Source organism: Dunckerocampus dactyliophorus, chromosome 4, assembly GCF_027744805.1.
Source record: "Dunckerocampus dactyliophorus isolate RoL2022-P2 chromosome 4, RoL_Ddac_1.1, whole genome shotgun sequence".
Classification (NCBI taxonomy): domain Eukaryota; kingdom Metazoa; phylum Chordata; class Actinopteri; order Syngnathiformes; family Syngnathidae; genus Dunckerocampus; species Dunckerocampus dactyliophorus.
Window position 1 is genome coordinate 23,359,195 of NC_072822.1, and position 20,827 is coordinate 23,380,021.

Here is a 20,827-nt window from a genome sequence, read left to right on the forward strand (position 1 = left end):
AAACAATTCGCTCTGGATGTGAATGTGTCACTCACCTGTGTAGCTGGTCACAATCGCTTGTCGCCTCCCGTGTGCATGGTTTCGTACGTGATGCCGATGAATTTCACCAATCGCGGTTGTTTGTCGCCTCCCGCGTGTGGCGCCTATTAGTGTGGAAGTGCGAGAATTGCGACGCAGCCCAAAAGAAAGTGGCAAAAGACTCAGGCTTTGTTTAATTGTCCGATCCAGTTAGTGATGATGTAAAGTCAAAATCAGCTCTTGACATAATCCAGCAATTTTCTATCCCATTTGTCGTCATTAGGGTCACGGATGAGCTGGAGCCTATCCCAGCTGACAGTGGATGACAGGCTTTGTAATTCTTTTAAATGGTCAAATGCCAGTTTGTTTGATAGATGCACTTTTTGAAACATAAAAAATGAAAATGACTATATTCTGAGTGTTTTGGTTTTTCATGAATGACTAAGATCACGCCTGTGTCAACAGTGTGTCATTCATTGGAGTGCAATCAACCATCAACGCCCTATGAGAAGAGCCAAGTGGTAAAAGTGGGTGTACTGTATATTGTCCATTTTTTTATATTAAAGTGCTACACTTGAAATAACAAATAAATCTGAAATAAAAATCCAGATCCACATTTCATTGAATATGCGTTAGGTAAAAGGGTGAATAAAACAGTAAATAAGCTCCAAAAGACATTATTTTAGATATATTCATTAGACATCATATTGTCATCTTTATTATTTTTTATCATTTGACAATTATTCGTGTCACTGCCAATTTTGAAGAAATATTTGGCACTATTTTTGAGGTTCCTGGTAACATAATATATATTATTACATTCTAACATTCTAATCAACGATACATTTCGAACATACTGTATTCTATTGTTGGACATTTGGGATATTTTGACAAAATGTAATCAACAATAAAAACATTCTTTTGTTGTTTTTTATATTAATATATCTACAGAGCTACATCTTTTCCCAGTGTCTTGTGTCTCTTCTATTCAGAACGCCAACATCCTCCACTCACGACTCCAACACCCCGATCAATAGGAAGAACAAGCACTACCCCTTGTGGAGCAGTTGGCCCAGTGCAGCATGGGTGCATGGCACATCCAGCTGCTTCTGGGCCCTGCTGATAAGTTAACCTTGTGATAAGCTAATGCCTGATTAATGTTGCAGTAATTAGACACAGCTTTTCACACTCAGTTAAGAGGACATCCTCCAGTAATTAGCCCGAACCAGTGAAAGATAATTTCCGAGAGGACGGAGGAATGACGTTCCTTGGCTCCCATTCATTCCCACTTGGCGACATTAAGGTTTATTTTCTCATTATTATTGCATCTAATTGCTTGTTTGATGTTCTATACAGCTGCCACCCGTAATCTTTGATCCAATTAAGAAACGCTGATTGTCAGTGTGGGCATGCAAGAAGCTGCATACGTTCTGCAGTGGTATTCTTATCATGTAGTACGATGCTTTCACTGCTGATATACAACACTATCACACTTTTCCTTAAGAATACACTCTACATAAATGGCTTATCTTTGTGTACAGTGTGTAGCATGTGTGGGAAAGAATAATATATGTGCATGCATTTTACCCACTATGCATTGAACCAGCAGTGGATGCATTAACAAGGAAGTGGCCTCTCACCACACAGTCCATAAATAATGTACAGGGACTAGACTTGGGGTTTTATGATTAGTCCTGCAGTGCTTATCTTAGAAACACATTGAAATCGCATCCCACCTATGACTGCTCTATGGCTGTCTAAAATGCTCACAAAACTATCTGGGATATAGGAGCCCTGACTGTAACTCAGCGGTGGACAAGCTTTTTACACCAAAAAACGAAAAACCAGAGGATGCAAGAGGCCGCTTTGATGTTTTACATTTTGTAAACCAACACATGGTTATTTGCTTACAAGTCATATATTTATCAAGAGAAAACAGCCTGAAACTCATCTTTGTGTTATAGTTGACGAAGTGTATTATCAGTACGACCCTTTTCTCCTTGCATTACACTTTTTGCATGGTTCTCCATTTTTGCTCTGGTTTTTTAATATTTTTTTCTTCTCAGAATTTTTTTCTCGTAATATTATGACTTTATTCTCATAATTTCCCCAAAAATGTTAAGTTTATTCTTTGTTTTGTTTCTCATTATATCCCAACTTTAAAAAATAACATCTTTTTTGTTTAATATTTCAACAGTATAATTAAATATGACAATATACTGCAACACAATATCATAATAAAATGACTTTCCACCCTCATATTAAGATATTGTTCTTATAAAAAAATAATTCCCGAAAGTGTCATGTCTACAGTCATGGAAAAAATGATTATACCACCCAGTTTATTGATTCATTTTAATGCCTGGTACAACTAAAGGTACATTTGTTTGGACAAATATAATGATGATAACAAAAATAGCTCATAAGAGTTTAATTTAAGGGCTGATATCTAGCAACTTCCATGGTTTTCTTGATAATAACCAAAATCACTTTCTTACATGAAAGTTCCTACATGAATAGCTATAGCATTGTACTGCCAAAAGAAGTACTCTTATGAGCTATGTTTGTTGTCATTGTTATATTTGTCCAAACAAAGGTACCTTTAGTTGTATCAGGCATTAAAATGAACAAGAAGAACCAAGGGTGGTCTAATATTTTTTTCCATGAGTGTAGATCAGTGGTTCTCAATTATTTTCTGTCACCCCCAGGGGACAGAAATATTTTATAATATAGTCTCCCAACTGGCCTTGGAACGCCTCGGGATCCGCCGGGAGGAGCTGGACGAAGTGGCTGCTGCTGCCCCCGTGCCCCGATCTCAGAAATGCGGTAGAAGATGGATGGATGTACTGTACAGACTGACCTCGAAATAGAAACCAGGAAAATGCAACAAAATGGAGAGCTGTGAAGCATGCAAGCGTATTCAAGTGTCAAGTCGCATGTTGGGTACGATAAATTTGTACATGTTGGCAGGTCTGTACTAACATTGAAAGTACTCCCTGCCTCTCACCCCCCCCCACCCCCCACCCCCCCTCCCTAAGGGGGTGCCGGCCCACTATTCGAGAAGCAATGATCTAGATGTGCCGTACTACCCAGGGAAAAGTGTAAGATACTCTTTTGCTGTTACATAGTTTGTATTTGACTTTATTTGATGTTTTATTGTGATGCGTATTTGGAGCGGCCGGGCTGGAGCAGGAGGGGATAGAGAAGAACAAAAAAGGAGATAGATGGGGTAGCATGGGGACAGGAGGGGGGAACCAGGAGACAACAGCAACAACTCAGCCACTGTCTATGACAACCATAGAGTCCACAATAGTAAAAACAAGATAATAATAAGATAATAGATACTCTATTGAGTCAGTAATACTTATTACTAGTAGTAATAATAATACAAATATTATCCATACAATAATAAGATAAACAATAACTGTTGGTCATCTAAAACGTTTTACTGGTAGTGTACAGTATATATAGCAGTTTTAATGAGTAGTTTTACATCAATATGCTTTTTAATTTTGCTATTTCTTTGCTCTCCTTTCTCTGTCATTTGCATTCCTCCTCTCTCTTTCCAGACTCTCCACCCTAGCAAAGGCGTCATTAAGTCAGGCCCTCAGATCATCAGGTGATGAAAGCAGGAAATAGGAGTGGTCCTAGTAGAAACAAAGGATGAGCATATTATAACTCTTGTTTATATTACACTTACTCAATCACCCAGTCACAGTCAGTCACATCTTTGCTAGTACAAAGTCTCTTGAGCCTTCTTTGAGGTCTCAGTTGTTCTGGTAGTGACAGGCTAAACTGAAGGATAAGATATTTAAATTTGATCAGTGTATTACAAAATATATAATTGATTCTTCCACACCCAGTAAAAAAAAAATCAGCATGGTATGGCATTTGTTTATTTAAACCTTATAGCCGATGGTGATGTACATACTTGGGATGAGCTGGATACTAGTTATAAGTGAGATGGCTACTTCTCACTGTTTCCTCCGAGCAGTATCTTTATTTAAACTAAAAGTTAGCCAAGCAAATAACAACAATCTTACTAAAATGTTCGGTGCAACTGAATAAAATAAGACGACTTGAAGGCGGGTTAGACCGCGCTATTTCATTGTTTATGTTCTGGTAATCTAAGATTGTTCTTCCTCCTGTTCCTTTCCGACTATGGTTGTGTAAACTGATTTGTTAAATTATTAGCTGTATGTGTTTTGATGAAAATATAAATCACCATGTGCATAATAAATGGAAATAAATTAATGAATTGTGCACGAGAATCAGTGTTTTCCATAACGTCGGCAAATTATGCTCTCAAAACGATGTTATAATGGCCAAATCATGCATCTATGGGTCAAATATTATCAAAGGTAATTGTTAAGTCTTCCCTGTGAAAGGTTATTCCTTGCGATTTGGGTTGGGAGGCATCTATCTTCTCCGCTCCGGTTCTTGCCACATCCAATATGGCGAGAACGTTGACGTACGACTCAGTGCTAGATGCTGCGGCTACGTACAAATGTCTATGGTGTCAACACTGAGGTTGGCAGGAAGTGGCGCTTGTTCCGCGTTGGAACATGACGGTAAGGTAGGATTGTCGATGAAAGTGTTGGGACAAGAAACTCGTCATTTTCCACGGTAAAGTAATGCTTTCAGAATACATATTACTTAAACACGATGTGTGCTTTGTATTACCGATTTACTTGTACGTTATAGATAGCTGCTAACGTTAGCGGTAGCTACCTAGTGTGGACGTAGTTGTTGTGTTGGTTTGTGCTTGTTATTTGGACATCCGACACATATACAATATATAGATCGATAGATGTAGATATATATAGACATATAGACTGCAAGTTGACGATGGAATTACTTAATGTTTCGCCACCATGTCAGAGAGCAAGGTGCAACTTAAAATAATAACTTTGCAACGACAGGGAAGATTGTCAAGCACTTATTGTAAGTTCCATAAGTTTTCTTGATAGATGATTTGAGTAACCTTTACAAAGACAAATGAAGTCGATGATCTCAGCATTCTTTGCACTGACAAAGTTGTATAATAATAAAGATAATCAACATTACTAGAAATTGGTTAAAGTGGGTATTTCAAATCGTTATAGCCTTCTGTTTTTGTCCACTCTGTGCATGAATACCGACAATGACTCAAATAACCTCTTATTTAGTTCCAAACACTGGGAGATGGACAGTCACAGAAGAGGTCGACCATGGGGGAAGTTGGTCAAAGTGGATTCCAGTGAAGGTGAAGTGCTGCTTTTTAACAGAGAATGCACCGTTGGCCGGAAAAAAGGTAGGAATATCTCTTTATGTTCAGGAATGGACAGCATAGATTTGTTTTTAAACATGACTGCAGTTATCGTTTCTTGGTTTGAATGTGGTGGTTGTTGCAATGTCTGTAATGCAGACATTGCTGTCAGTGTGTGCGGCCTTAAAAACCTCCCCCCTACAAAACACAAAGCCTTTAGTGCTGCAAACTTAGACAGCCTCTTGTGACGATAACAAAAGGCGTCCATTGAGAACATGTGTGCCGAATTTTAAGTAGGTATTTTTTGTATCGGCCTATATTTCCTTGCTTTGTTGTTAAAGGCTTGTGGGGGTCCATACTTTTTTGCAATGCAAAACATCTAGTCTTAATTGGTGAGCTTGAAAAGGGTTTCAATATAAAGTAAACCCAATTCATGCAATTCAGCCTGTATAGCTAAGTTGTAATATTGGTTATGAAGGAGTGTGAAAGTTTATATCAACTGCAGTATGTTCCGTTTAGTTTTTGTTTTTGTTTCAATTATGGCAGGATGTGATCTGGCATTTCCTGCCAACAAACTGGTCTCAGGGGAGCACTGCAAGATTGTGCAAGATGAAAACTCAGGGCAGGTGTGGCTTGAAGATATGAGGTATGATGAATATTCAACCATTATACCTTTTTATCGGAGTAGAGTTTGTTAGAAATCGTGTTATTTTCTGGTTAAATAACATTTTCTTAAAAACAACATCAGCACAACCTAATGAGATCCAGTGCAACCATTGAATGCAATATTCTTCACAGTCAATAGAGCGCAGACGACTCACATGGCCAAACAATCTTAAATGTGTCCCTCTGACTCGTTTGTGCCACATAATCACTCCAGTGCACTCTCCCACTTGACTGAGGTAATAATACAATTGCTAGAGACATTATTTCAATAATATTGTTTTATTATTGTGTAATAAATATGCAGTGGGGACAGGTTTTTGTAATATTTTGCTCAACTTAAAATCTTTGGCATTTTGTTGTTATTTTTTTCATTTTGACATTGGTTTTAAAATCACTTTAAAGCCTACAAGCTGAGTAGGGGAAAATATTTGTTTTTTTACTGTAAAAATGTTTAACAATTCTTGTAACTTAGAATGCAAATATAAAATGTATAATTTAAAAGCTTAAGTACAAATGTATCAAACAACAGTGTTAAATAGAGTGAAATACATATTATGGGAATTATTTACCTTCAAAGCCAGGCGACGCCTCTGCCAGTCACAATTTACTATATACAGGTATATAGTAATCCGTTGTTAATTGCCGTTAACTGGTTCCTCACCCGACTGTAATAAGTGAATTTCTGCGGAGTAGTATTCCTCATTTATAAAGCAAATATTTTCGTAGTTACAGCATAGAAAATCTGTTTATGATCTTTTTAAATAAAATGTTAACATTATTAGAGCCCTCTAGACATGAAATAACACCCCTATAATCACCTTTATACTCGTATTACCCAATATAGTAGACACAATAAGAGTAAATAAGTCATTTAAGACATAAGTAATAATAATAAGACTTGTGCTTGTGTGTGTTGCAATAATTGTGTTACGGACATGTGGAGGACAGGAAGTGACGTCAGGGGTTCAGAGTTGAGTTTTATTTTGGTGTGGATTATGGCCACAACAGTAGACTGTGTTGTTATTATTATGATTATTATTATTGTTATTATTACTGTGCCTCTTGTGAGATAATCGTCCACCGTCATCCCAGTGCCAAAACATGCCAACATCAGTTCCCTTAACGACTATAGACCAGTGGCCCTCACCACAATCATCTCAAAGTGCTTTGAAAGACTCATCCTGGAGCACCGGAAGACGTCTCTCTCACCCATCTTGGACCAGCACCAGCAAATAGATCCACATAGCAAAGTCCCACCTGCCGGTTATCATCATTAGCGTGAGGGTATGCTGGAGCCTATCCCAGCTGACTTCGGGCCAATCGCAGGCCACATATAGACAAACAATCATATTCATACCTATGAACAATTTAGAGTCGTCAATTAACCTCACATGCATGTAACCTAACATGCATGAAACCTCAGTACCCGGAGAAAACCCACGCATGCACGGGGAGAACATGCAAACTTCACACAGAGATGCCCAAGCGGAGATTCGAACCCAGGACCTGACTGTGTGGCCAACATTCTAACCACTCGGCCACGGTGCGGCCCTCAGGAAGGGGCATACGTGAGGCTTTTTTTCAGTGATTTTAGCGCTGCTTTTAATACTGTTGTTGTTTGGTTGGCGCCGGTCGCTTCTAGATGTGCCAAGGATTGTGATAATAGAAGAATCTGAAAAATGCAAAGCCGCGAGCAAGAGATGGTAACAGCAATCAGACAGTCTGCTCTGGTTACGCTATCTGACATGTGCCAAGAGAGGTCTATATGTAACTACTACATGTAACACCAGCATTTTAGTCATGAAATTACAGGATCTGGGCCTCCATGAACATTTGAGCCTGCGGATCAAAGACTGACCAATTGATCACACACAGTGAGACTAGGCCCCCACACCTCACCATATTGGACTTCAAAAGGAACAAGAACGTGCACCTGCCGCTGAGGATCAGAGACCAGGAAGTGGAACAGGTGTCCAGTTTCAAGTTCCTGGAGACCCACATTGGCAACAAACTAGAATGGAGCGTCAACACCATGGTTGCAGTAAAGAAGGCACACCTGAGACTCTATGTTTTGAGGATTCTAAGAAAGAAGAACATCTGCTCATGTCTGCTGAAAACCTTCCACCACTGCTCCATAGAAAGTGTGTTGACTTACTACATGCTGGCATGGTTTGGGAACTGCACAGAAGCAGACAGGGCTGCTCTCCAGAAGGTGGTTAACACGGCTCAGAAAATCATTGGCTTGTCCCTCCCTTTGTTGAAAGACATCAATAGGTCACGCTGCCAGAGCAAGGCTTGCAGGATCAATAAAGACATTACACATCCCTTCCACTGCATCTTCTCTTTGCCGCCCTCTGGAAGGCGCTACAGGCCTCTGAAGTGACGTACGGAAAGGCTGAGGAACAGCTTTTACCCCTCAGCTGTTCATGAACTGAACTCCTCTCGCCTCATCACACAGCCCCTCATCACCACCATCTGAACCTGCCCAATTACTTTTTTTTTTACTTTCTTTATCACTGCATAGCGCCTTATTATCATGCACTTTATCACTGTATTTATTTATATCTGCCTGTGTGTGGGAATGAATGCTAGGGAAGAGCTTTTACATTTTGTTGTATTGTAAAATGCAATGACAATAAACACATTTCTATTCTGTAATTCAAACCTGCAATAAAAGCCTGTTGTTCTAGCGATCAAGTCTGGTGTTTGTGTGTCTCACCTAACATTACTGACACCTAATGACCAGTGTAGAATACTACACATCACAACATGTCTTTCCATACGTATTCTGAATGCCTTAAATTTGTATTTCAGTTCATTTAGCCATTTTTATGCTTGAAAATGCTTAATTTAGGAAAAATACATAAAATTTGCTTAACTGTACATCTTTTTTTCAACCACTAATATACCAATATATTTTTGAAAAACAGTGACAGAGTGAAGTTGCAAAATTCAACCCGCGATGTGGCGAAAGATGGCTGAAAACAACCAATAATGTGTCCCATTCCAAAATAAAAAAAAATTGTTAAGAAAGCTTAATATAGCATCCTGACACACACCTTTTCATAGGCAATGATGTGTGACTTCATGCCAATTGGCCACCTAATGGCTTTGTTGGCTCACAGTCTCCTTCGCCCTCTGCAACCAAATTGCTTGTAATGCTTTGTTGAGTGATGGCAAGTTTAGGAAGATGGGCTCCTGAGAGTGACAAAATATTCAAAACATCTCACCTTAAGATACATCGCAAGTCTACCTAATTGCTGTTGTGGTCTTTGAGTTTCTATTTGACTGAGAAATTTGCTTGCTCATGTTTTTCTAATAACTTTTATTGTAATTGTCCACATGTTTGTTGTTTTGCATTTAGCACCAATGGCACAGTGATCAACATGGCCAAACTAGTCAAAAAACAAACTCATATGCTTCAAAATGGAGATGTGATCTACTTTGTATACAGGAAAAATGAGCCTGAACAAAGTAAGTTTCGATTTATGACAAAAATAACAAAATGACAGAAATAGACAATATTTTTTCTTAAGTTTTTACCTCTTCTTTCAGATATTGCCTACGTTTACCACTCAATCCAAACAGAGCAGCCTGTGTCACATGATAGTTTTGGTAAGTACAACAGTCTCTTATTGCACAGCTCGGAGTAGTCCGTTTGAAGTAACTGTCCACTTTGACTCAGACATGTCAGCCCACAGTCCTGTTCCTGTCACGTCCTCCGAAATGGCACTCTCTGTGGAGCCTGTCATGCTGTCAAAGCCTCCTCGGGATCTTACACAGGAAGAACCCCAGCCATCCACCTCAACTTCCCACCTGTGTATTCAGCAACCCTTCACACCCAACACAGGTGGGTTCTCTGCTCACCATGTGAAAGTATAGAATTGTATTGTAGCGTTAATGAAAAAAAGTTAAATACCGTAATAATGCTTTCAATTCATATCATATTTTACTTGGAAATTGTTGTATGGAGTGATTTGAGAGTATGCAGAAAAGTGTGAATTTGTAAGGTATACACTACAGCAACCCACTACTTATTTCACTTTTATTACTTAAGAAATGTAGTCTTTTTATTGATGAGAAGTCTGTTGGTACAGTGGTTATCAAATGGGGGTGCCAGTATCCCTGAGCATAGTTTAAGGCAGTGGTCCCCAACCTTTTTTGACCCACGGACCGGCTTGTGTTCCCACAAATCTTACGTGGACCGGGGGGGGGGGGTCGTACATTATAGCGATCTAATTTATCTTATTTATTATGTATTGTGTAAAAATAAGGACCACTGGTTTAAGGCACTTCTGGGGTACTTGAGATTTGAAAAAATATATACTGTGTTTATACAGTGGGGGAAATAAGTGTTTGATCCCCTGCCAATTTTGTAAGTACCTCCTTACAAAGATATAAGGAGACTACTACAGAACTTGTGTGGTAGGTTTATTGTTACTGAGAGAGACATAAAAAGCAGTATTCAACTAGAACTTGAGGTCGCTAAACAAAAACAGTAAAGCTGCAAGCAGCGTTGAACGGGCCCTGCATCTTCATGCATATCTGGTTTACCAAAGTCGATGGCTGTACGGGACGCACGGCTCACAGCGACTCAGTGGAACTGTAATTACTTAAGGAAGAGACATATGGATCTATTCAGGGTGTCATCTTGGTCATGCACACCAGTTATTATAGAATTGGGTTTGTTGTTGCTTAGCGAGTCATCAAAGGCACCTCATTGTATGCGACAGCCTAAAATCCTCAGTTGGCCAAAGTTCTTAGGAGTTCATCATAGTCCAACCCTTGGTTTTCTCCCAAAATGCCTGGTCAAAACCGAAATGGCTAGCTTCCTAATTTATTTTCAGACATGTGTTCTAGAGACCTTTTTGTGCATGCTGTCATGATAGATGTCTCCACCAAATTTTGTGATAAACCGTGAAACTGGTGGCAGGGGATACTGTTTTTAGAGGGTGCTACAAGGGGAGCTTTGGGTGTTCGAGGTCAGAGCCGCCCCACGGTGGTCTAGTGGTTAGCATGTTGGCCAACACAGTAACAGTCTGGAGTTTGGGAAGATCTGGATTCGATTCTCCCCTGGGCATTTCTGTGTGGAGTTTGCATGTTCTCCCCGTTCGTGCGTGAGTTTTCTCCGGGTACTCCGGTTTCCTCCCACATTCCAAAAACAAGCATGTTAGGTTAATTGGCGACTCTAAATTGTCCATAGGTATGAATGTGAGTGTGAATGATTGTTTGTCTATATGTGCCCTGCGATTGGCTGGCGACCAGTCCAGAGTGTACCCCGCCTGTCGCTGGAAGTCAGCTGGGATAGGCTCCAGCATGCCCCCGCGACCCTAAAGAGGAGAAGCGGTATAGAAAATGGATGGATGGATGGATGGAGGTCAGGGCCACTAAAATGGCATATTTTTCACCGGGCCTGGTGCGTTCACAAACGTTGATGACTTTTCAAGCATGTTAAGGCCCTCAACATCCCACAAACCTTAAAAATAAACATTGCTGTTTCAGTAGGTAAAGTTTGTTTTCTGTTTAATGTAATAAAAGTGAATTATTTCTTTGTACAATTAAAGTTATTTTATGTATTTTTGTTTTCCAAATGTTTCAAACAACAGAATAAATCACAGTGATGCTATATGTGTTTTCTTTTTTTTTTTTTCAACCAAAAATACTTTACTTTACTTGTTAGGGGGTACTTAGCTGAAAAAAAAAATCCACCAGGGCTTCTTCACTGGGGAAAAAAAGGGTTGAGAACCACTGTGTTGATATACTAAAACCCTCTTTATTGCATTGTTAATTTCATATTATATGACACTACAGTATCAATTTTTGAGTGGCAATGCATATAGCGGCAACACACTGTCAATGAATTGACCTTCAAGTAGATCAAATGAATCTTTTGCTACCCCAACAGGCCAAGCCAGAGATGTGACCCGAACACCGGAGAAAGCGCTCAACAATGTAGAGCCGCAATGTAAGAGAAGGAAAACTGGTGTGTATATTCATTAATGGCCTTGGTGTTAAATCCACTTATCGTGGACATTTTCCAAAATGCCCCACATAAGATCCTTGCTCATCGCCCTGTTTGTATATCCAGATAAAGATGACGATATATCACATGCATCCTCAACAGATGTTGTTGAGGAGACAAAGAGAGATAAGATGGAGGAATCTTTAACTTGTATTATTTGCCAGGACCTCCTGCATGACTGTGTCAGGTAAGACTAAAGCAAGGTGGCAGTGTTGCTTTTGTATGCTTAAATGTAGTATGCTTAATAGTGTTTAGAATACAGTACATCATTTTCTCCATCTGTTAGCTTGCAACCTTGTATGCACACGTTCTGTGCTGCCTGCTACTCGGGGTGGATGGAGCGTTCTTCTCTTTGTCCAACATGCCGCTGCCCTGTGGAAAGGATCCGTAAGAACCACATCCTGAACAATCTGGTGGAGGCCTACCTCATTCAGCACCCAGGTTAGAGTGAATACAATTTTTAATTGTGGCATATTCAAAAATGTCCTTCTCATCTAAACAGGTGTCTACATTAATGGGCAGATGAATAAATAGTGTCTGCATCTGTTTGACAGAAAAGTGTCGCAGTGATGAGGACCTGAAGAGCATGGACAGCCGCAACAAGATCACTCAGGACATGTTGCAACCAAAGGTTGAGCGATGTTTTTCTGACGAGGAGGGCAGCTCAGATTATCTTTTTGAGCTCTCCGACAATGACAGCGATTCCTCGGACATTAGGTACAACTTCTAAAACCTGCACTTGCGGTTTATTTATGACAAAGGATCTTTGAATTGAAATGAATGAATCACCTTCTATGAACTGTAATGTTTGAGTAGTGAGATTTGCTAGCTCACCAGTTTTCCAGACACTGACTCCTAGCTATTAATCGATTCCAGCCTGTAATATCACATATAAATATGTTTCACAGATCTAAATATTACAGCATACACAACGAAACTGTGCAAAACACTTAGTAAAATGTTTTTGTCATCTTGCTGGTTTGTCCATAGTCAGCCTCTTGTGCTGTGCAGACAGTGTCCAGGCTACAGGAACAGCCAGATGCTGTTTGCCACAGGCTCAAACTACTGGGTCCCGGGTCTGACAGCACCACCACCTCTGCCCCATCCTTTTCCACCTCCAGTCAAACTAACCACTAATGAAGGCTGTGCAAATCCTACAGGGGAAGAGCCCTCAACATCTTCTGACATCCCATCAGGCAACTACCGTATTAGCTAAGAGCTGACAGTGTGGTACTTATTTAATTCAAATATGGTGATATCTGCTTTTTCCTCAATTGTCAAGTCCTTCTACTTTTTGCAGCTGCTCAGGAGGAGTACCGCTGCCCTCCTCAAGGCTGCCATCTTATTTGCACCTGCTGTTTGCAGCCCATGCCAGACAGACGGGCCGAGCTGATCAGTCAGCAGCAATGTGAGTGCTTACTGAGTGTCAACTCAATTTAATAAGGCTATTCAGTGTTTGCACGTTATATTACAGTATATATATTATGAACAATACATAAATACTAATTACATTTGGACTCCACAAATAGATTTTCCACTACCTGTTTGCCTTTGCTCATAAACAAATTATAACGGGGCTTGGCTGTGAATGTAGCTTGTCGTTCCAACTCTGTACAGTAGATGGCATTGTAACTGCTTCAGCTTCTAAAACACACCTCATACGCACCTGGTCTGCCAGAGAATAAGAACATGTAGCAGGAGGGATCAATGTTGCCAACTTAGCGACTAGCAACACTATATTTAGTGAGTATTCAAACTCCTCTAGATTCTGTTTTTCAAATATGCCACGAGTGACAAATCTAGCGACTTTATCTTGCCTCATTGGACACTTTTGGAGACTAACATGAAAGCTGGGATCGGTCCCACAACACCCTGAACAGGATAAGCAGTAATAAAAAAAACAACTAATGAAGGAATGAATAATTTACTTTTAATTTGATAAGATTGTAATTGAATTGGAAAATCAGTCTTGTAGAGAAAAGTATGTACAAAAATAATAATGGTATGATATATATATATATTATGGTTGCATAAGTTTGCCAAAATCCAGAGTTTTGGGAATTACCATCTTCTGAATTTCTCAACAATCCCTGTGCATCGTTTTGCTTTTGCTGCAAGATATATTAACCTAAATGTCTACAAAATCCAAATAAATTCTTAGTTTTTCATCAGATTTGTACAGACTACGGTAGTTCCCATGAGTCTGAACATGATTTGACTGAGGGTTTGCTGGTTTACAGCCACTGTATACTGCATGTAGTAATATATAGTTTGAGTATAGTAGTAATTTGCAATGTAGTGATTTTATTGTGTTGCATAGCCACCACAGTGTGATGTTGTGTTTTGACAGGTATGCAATGCCAGCGTCCCTTCTGTCACATTTATTGGGGCTGTCAGAGGATTGGTTGTCAAGGCTGCCTGGCTCGATTCAGTGGTATGTATGTTGTTAACAACACAGTATATCAACTTACTACACAGCAATGTACGCCATACTATTTGACACTGGTACAGTTCAGGAGTAACTACTTTTCTTGCAGAGCTTAACCTGACTGACAAATGTCTGGACGGTGTGCTGAACAACAACAACTACGAGTCAGAGATCCTGAAGGTGACATTTACTTGTGTTTATGCATTGGATTGTTCTTTATCACAGCTTATTTAGGAGTAGATGACAACAGGCTTTTTAAAGTCTGCTTTTGTCGCATCCTTCCTCCAGAACTACTTGTCCTCCAGAGGGAGGACATGGATGGATATGCTCCAAGAGGCTGTTCATGACTTAGAACATGGGAAATATTCCCTTTCAGGTGAGCCCTTGAAACACAGCGTATTGTTTTTATGTCGTCATCTGACAAGAATAGTCACCAAACAGTGTCCCGTTCCCTTTTCTCAGATAGTCGTGTCTCTGCCAATACTATCCTGTGTGTGTTCTGTGGCCTGATGGTCTTCAAGGAGCTGGCGTACATGTACAGACAGAATATTCCCGCATCTGAACTACCAGGTCAGATGCGCCAACGTACATACACAATAAAATAGCGGATATGATATAAACTGATGTCCCGAGTGAGTATAATTTATTTTAACATGTCAGCAGTAGTAGACGGGTGTGGAAAAGCTGCCATTCTTTGATCATGGTGGGTATTATATGATCATAATCTTAGTTTGCGTTAGATGCATTAGATGTGATTCATTCGAAATAAAGTAAATAAATAAAGAAGTAGACAAACCTTCTCATTCAATAGCAGGAGTAAGTGTCTTCAAACTCTTCAGTACCATTCATTACTTCACGAAAGTGAGTACACCTCTCACATTTCAGCAACCACTTTTATATTACTGGGTCAATACTAATATACATGAAACTTGCATATACTTTAGAGTAGTCATTGTACAGCTTGTGTAGCAGTATAGTTTTACTATCATCTGACAGTAACTCAACGCACAGCTATGGAACTATGAATGTTGTATTACCAGCTATTTAGACTATATTGACTTTGCATTGACTCATTTTCAGAGGACAATAAGTCTATACTGCTGTACAAGCTGTACACTTGACTCGTCTAAGTTATACCCGAGTTTACTACCTACAGTAGTGTACATTGACAAAATATAATAAAATGGTTGCCGCTATGGGATGGAGAGTCCCAGTTTGTAACCTATTAATTTTTTAAAAACTGTACTTTATTGTTGCCTTGACATTGGTTATGATCATACTTTATACATCCTCTCTGCTGTTGAAATGTGAATTCCCCATGCACTAATATCATTTCTGATAATGCCCCCTCTTAGCTGCTGTGTTGTCTCGTCCCGACTGCTACTGGGGCCGCAACTGTCGTACACAGGTTAAGGCCCATCATGCAATGTAAGTCTTTTCTATGCAATTTGATGTGTCACCTTTCTGCAACACTGACATTTCATAGGTTTGTACATCCTGTTGCATTATACTTGATGAATTAATCAAATGGATAGATTACATACATACAGTATATTTTTATTAGGGGTTCAACCGCAGTAACTAATTTATTTAATTAGTTCTGTTGATTTTTTAAACTCTGAATTATGACTGTGTTTTGCACGTATGTGTGGGCTAAATAAACAGAAATACAAAGAAAAACAATAAATGGATGTTCTTATCACTCACGTTGTAACTCTTAATGCGGAAGTACAATTTGCTGCATTTAAGTATGCTCGAAAATACCTGTACACTCAAAATGGGAATTCGGTGTTGTCTTTGAATGCAACGCCTCATTGCTCATAATAACACCGTTAAAGTGTGATTCTAAATGTTCTGCTACTATCAAAGAAACTAGTTTTAGGTAAATAGATTTTCAGACATGTGTGCTATCTTTTAGCCTGATTTAGATTTTCACTTCATTTGTTTGTGTCTGTTGTGTGTGGCAGTACATACAAATATAGTGTATATACTGTATACTGTATAATCTTGGCCTTTCATGTATCTTTCGCTCAATAAAATGCAGTAAAAATAGGTATATTTCAGACATAGTTGCAAATGGTCATGATTAATTAATATGAAAACCGTGATTAATCTGATTTAAAAAGTGTAATCATGTGGCAGCCCTAATTTTTATACATGTAATTAGCAGTATTCAAAGTCATCCGAGTTCAACTGGTTTCGCACATGCTATTCATCCATTTCACCACTAGATGGAGTCATGGTAGCAATGCAGCTCTTTCCAGCCAGCACAACCTTCTCCCTGTGGTTCCACCTGCGGTAGCTCAACGTGGTGCATTTAAGTGTGCATACTTATTTCTCCATATGTCTTGTTTCCAGGAAATTCAACCACATATGTGAGCAGACCCGTTTCAAGAGCTGAGCCAACAAAAGCAGTCGTTGAACTCACCGCACAATGGAGACACAATCTCACCTGCTTGTCCTCTATAATGTACACACAAACACACAAACAAACAATCATTATCAATTCATAATGACCTCTTAAGCAACATTGGGTTGAAAAAAAGCAGTGCTACGCATATTACTTTTTAGAGGTGAGAGCTTGATAGAGGTTCCTTTTCCACTTTGCTTGGTTAAGAGCAAATGTGGCAGTTGTTTTTAATTAATGCTGTTTACGCACTTCGGTAAGCATGATTTATGCTGCTTCATTCTCTAGTTTTGAGCTGAACTTACTGTATTCTGTATAGTTTGTGATGTAACTTAGTGCCATAAGAATTAAGGGCTTCCATCATGCATACTCAATTGGATGCGTATTATTAGAGTTTAGAATGTTAAATAAATATGCTCACTTACTACTATAAATGTTTTATGGACGCATCAGTGAGTTCCCATCCTGCATACCAACAGGACTGAATTGTCAATCCTTTATCATAGTTGGAAAATATTTCCTGTCATCCTACCTTTCTGTTGCAGAAGTGATGCATTACGGCAAAGGCTACTGAGCTGTTGACATCGCTAATCACCTTTCCTAAACACATCAACAAGTAGAGTCAGTAATAATGGGGGCTACTCTGAATGGCAATGCTGCAGGTCGTTTGAGGCCATCATGCAAGTTGTGATTATCTAGTAAAAATATTGGTGATTATGCTTGGTGGATTTTGGTGGGGGCCGCATGGTGGCTGAGTGATTAGCATGTTGGCCACACAGTCAGGAGATCTGGGTTCGAATCTCTGTGTGGAGTTTGCATGTGTGTGCGTGGGTTTTCTCCGGTTACGCCGGTTTCCTCCCACATTCCAAAAACATGCATGTTAGGTTCATTGGAGACTCTAAATTGTCCATAGGTGTGAATGTGAGTGTGAATGGTTGTTTGTCTATATGTGCCCTACGATTGGCTGGCGATTGTACCCCACCTCAAGCCCGAAGTCAGCTGGGATAGGCTCCAGCATACCCCCGCGACCCTAATTAGGATAAGCGGCATAGAAAATAGATGGATTCATTTTGGTGGTTAAAAATGTCCTCTGGTTTCTCAGGTAAACAACGCTGCTGTAAAAGTGTCTAACTGGTTAAGTCAACCTAAAATTCTTTAAAAAAAAAGTGTAAAAAGAATTAATGTAATTTCTTTTCAAAAAAGTTGACAAATCAATGTATTTGTTTTTTTTTTGTTTTTTTCCGTAGATAATAGATTGAAGAGCCCTGTTCCCTTTTTTGTCACTTTTATTGTGTAGAACTGCTGGTGGATATGAAGAAACTGTTAAACAGTCTTAGTTGGCATCTAGTCAATTGTGCATGGACTCATTATCGCGTTATTTGATTTTGAAATGTTTTTTGTAGTTGATTTGTGTCTTCATTCAGGTGTCCCTACAAGTTGACACGTGTAGCTCTTCAGAGTTATATTTATTCTTTAGTTGTTGTTGTTTTGTTTTAGTGTCAGTTGTCCAAGTCCTGATCCAGCTTGTTTTGAATGAGCATTTTCTTTCCTCTGCCCAGGGGTTGAAATTACTTTAGGTGTTAAAAGTGTTTTTTTACCCCCTTAGTCATGGTGTAAGAACCATTCTAGCATTCCATAGCAGCTCAGACCCTCCGCACAAGTCCAGTCGATCCCCCGACAGAAGGGCTGAGTTTTAATTATTCTCCACCGGAGATCTGGCCACTCTAAGCCAACAACAGTACCAAGCCGCTCCAATCAGGAATTGGTATTAAAGAGGCTTTGGAGTAGTACTTTGCATTCGCCTGGGGACAGGAGATATGTTGTGTACTAACGCAAATATTTACGCACTTGGTGTGTAAAAGTCTGAACTGAGCTGGATGGGAGAGGCAGGTTTCATTCTACCTCACGGGAAGTATGGGAGACAATGCAGTTATCAGAGGTGCCTTCATGACACTGAAAAAATGCCTTCTGTGATGTCAGCAACTTTATGCAAGCACTTGGTTTATGCTGTGCCATCAGGTCGAGTTAGACGCCCGTAGAGTATAAGGCACATAAAAGAAATGTCTGGCCGTGTCCCTGTGTTGTATTAGCAAAGTTAAGATTGTCTTTAACGTGCATATACAGTAGATCTAATTTGTCTTCGGAACATAACATTAAAAAACTGGAACTACCCATTTAGTCTGACTTGTGTTTTTCATTTCATAATGGTGTTTGGATTTCAATCTGTAAAAAGAACATGGATGCGATTAAAAAATACAAAACAGTCATGGGCCGTAAATGGCCCGAGGGCCACTTTGGTGTTGATATTGATACTGTTGATAGTTCATATTTAATATTGCCACAACAAATCCTCCATACTGACGGTGGCAAAACTGTCAAAACTGAGCATTATCTATTTAAAAGGCAGATTTCTTTGGTTACAGCTTTTTGTATTGGATGATTAGATGACTGATGTAACCAACATAGTTGAAATATTAAGTGCTCCACATGCGAATGACAGCCTTTATTACAACTTTACATTAATTCATGTCCACTCATTTGATAAATACTATTGTGATTGCTATTTTTTCTTTAGGCTAGATTTCGCTAAAGATGTACATTAGTATATGTTTTACAGTATTTTGATTTCCCTTTTATAATCCAGTAAAGGTATACTGTATATGTATATAAGCAATACATGCTTGATTTATACTTTAGAGAACACATATGTGTAACAAGTACTTAAGAAAAAAGAAAAGTCACAAGCAGACCATTATGATGGCAAACGTATTGGCACCTAATACAATAGCCACACCGAATAAATTACTGAAAAGTAGTGTGATCTTTTGAGTATAATTCAGCAAAATATATCAAATTGATCAATAAACCTGGTTTAAAAAGTGCTCCTAAATGTTGAGGTTTTAGTGTACAATGAAAAATACTGTTCTTTGTTGCAAGCAGACATCTGCATATATGGAGCAGCATCCAGAAAGAGAAGAACGTTTACCAGAAATCAATTTGCAAGTAGATTCTGTCAATTAAAGGTTACATGGTGAAACAAAGGGGCATTAACGAGAGTTCAGGAATGCTTCGCTGGCCCACCAAAGTCTTGTCAGAATCTTCCTGGTCACATGTGGTTGCTGCACAACACTGCCGACTGACTGAGAGGCAGCTGGCAGCCATTGATGTTGTTTGACTCGCTCATGGTGGGGGGTGCATTGGAAGGGAGTGGACAAACCCCACCTGACACCTGACTCCCCCACGGCCTCCACTCCGGTCTAGCCCTCTGGTTCTGAGGGCTGAGGCTAGACGTTGCCCTGGCAGGTCTTTTCCCCTCGAATGTCCCAGGAACCACTCCATTCAGGATGGTGGTGTCAGCGCTCTGACCCAGGTGTTCAGCTGAGACCAGAGGCTGCCGGTCCTCCTCCTCAGAAATGGCAAACACAGGCGCACTCAGGTGATCACCCTCGCCTGGGAAATCATGCCTCTTTGCAGCCTGGCCACTCTCGACGGGACACTGGATGGAGGAAGCAGAGGAAATGGGCTCTGGTTGGGAGCTCTGGGCATGGTTAAGTCCAGAGGTCTTGGTCGGGTCCGCCGTCCCAGAGAGCAGACCGAAGCAAGGCCCTGTGAAGCGGGAGCGCCGCAGGTTGCTGGTTGAGTTGAGACGCCGCTGCCTTTGGGCAGCTTGAGCGAGTGGATAGCAAGCATTGCTGATAGAAGAGTCAGAGATGGTGCTGCCGTCCATCTTGGCTGCCAGGTGAACATCGGAGAAAACCTTCCTGTTGTTGTCAGCCACCAGACAGGCAGGAGCCTGGAATCACAAGAGGGACAGTTTTTCTAAAGCAATGGGTTTTCTTTCATTTCTACTGTTCTGTTCTTCTGCTGAGCGTCTTTGGGTATCTTAAAACCATCCATCCATTCTCAGTACGGCTGGTCCTCATTAAACGTCTAACCAGCATCTGCGAGTATCCTGAAAAGTGTTCTATAAATATAATGTATTATCCTCATTATTATTTATTATTATTATCCACAGCTGGGATAGGCTCCAGCATACTC

The 20,827-nt window shown here is 39.9% G+C and overlaps 2 protein-coding genes across 6 annotated transcripts in view; one reads left to right on the forward strand and one right to left on the reverse strand.

Moving 5' to 3' along the window:
- Positions 1–4,520: 4,520 nt before the first annotated feature.
- chfr (checkpoint with forkhead and ring finger domains, E3 ubiquitin protein ligase) lies at positions 4,521–18,980 on the forward strand. Of its 5 annotated transcripts, none has more exons than XM_054773624.1 (18): positions 4,521–4,644; positions 5,187–5,311; positions 5,813–5,912; positions 9,297–9,406; positions 9,488–9,547; positions 9,618–9,782; positions 11,838–11,915; positions 12,021–12,141; positions 12,241–12,395; positions 12,509–12,671; positions 12,945–13,150; positions 13,255–13,362; positions 14,305–14,388; positions 14,492–14,562; positions 14,671–14,758; positions 14,845–14,952; positions 15,738–15,810; positions 16,741–18,980. In XM_054773624.1, exons 1-18 carry the CDS (start codon positions 4,526–4,528, stop codon positions 16,781–16,783), a joined length of 1,977 nt encoding a protein of 658 aa, XP_054629599.1. In that variant the 5' UTR covers positions 4,521–4,525; the 3' UTR covers positions 16,784–18,980. The 5 variants fall into 5 exon arrangements, with proteins under 5 accessions (XP_054629599.1, XP_054629602.1, XP_054629601.1 ...); XM_054773627.1 differs by having other exon boundaries at positions 12,057–12,141; XM_054773626.1 differs by having other exon boundaries at positions 11,838–11,897.
- si:dkey-112e17.1 (uncharacterized) overlaps positions 18,193–20,827 on the reverse strand; it is a 45,099-nt gene continuing 42,464 nt past the window's right edge. The window contains exon 7 of the mRNA XM_054773623.1: positions 18,193–20,582. Within this exon, the coding sequence (XP_054629598.1) occupies positions 19,896–20,582 (687 nt within the window). The 3' untranslated portion in view covers positions 18,193–19,895. The remainder of the gene's footprint in view (positions 20,583–20,827) is intronic.

What these genes read in the sequence shown, in the direction of transcription:
- chfr (XM_054773624.1), top strand. Translation starts at nt 4,526, where the DNA reads ATGTCTATGGTGTCAACACTGAGGTTGGCAGGAAGTGGCGCTTGTTCC. An exon ending in TGTGTCACATGATAGTTTTG is followed by an intron (nt 9,548 to 9,617) that starts GTAAGTACAACA and finishes ACTTTGACTCAG; the next exon opens with ACATGTCAGCCCACAGTCCT. An exon ending in GTTAAGGCCCATCATGCAAT is followed by an intron (nt 15,811 to 16,740) that starts GTAAGTCTTTTC and finishes TCTTGTTTCCAG; the next exon opens with GAAATTCAACCACATATGTG.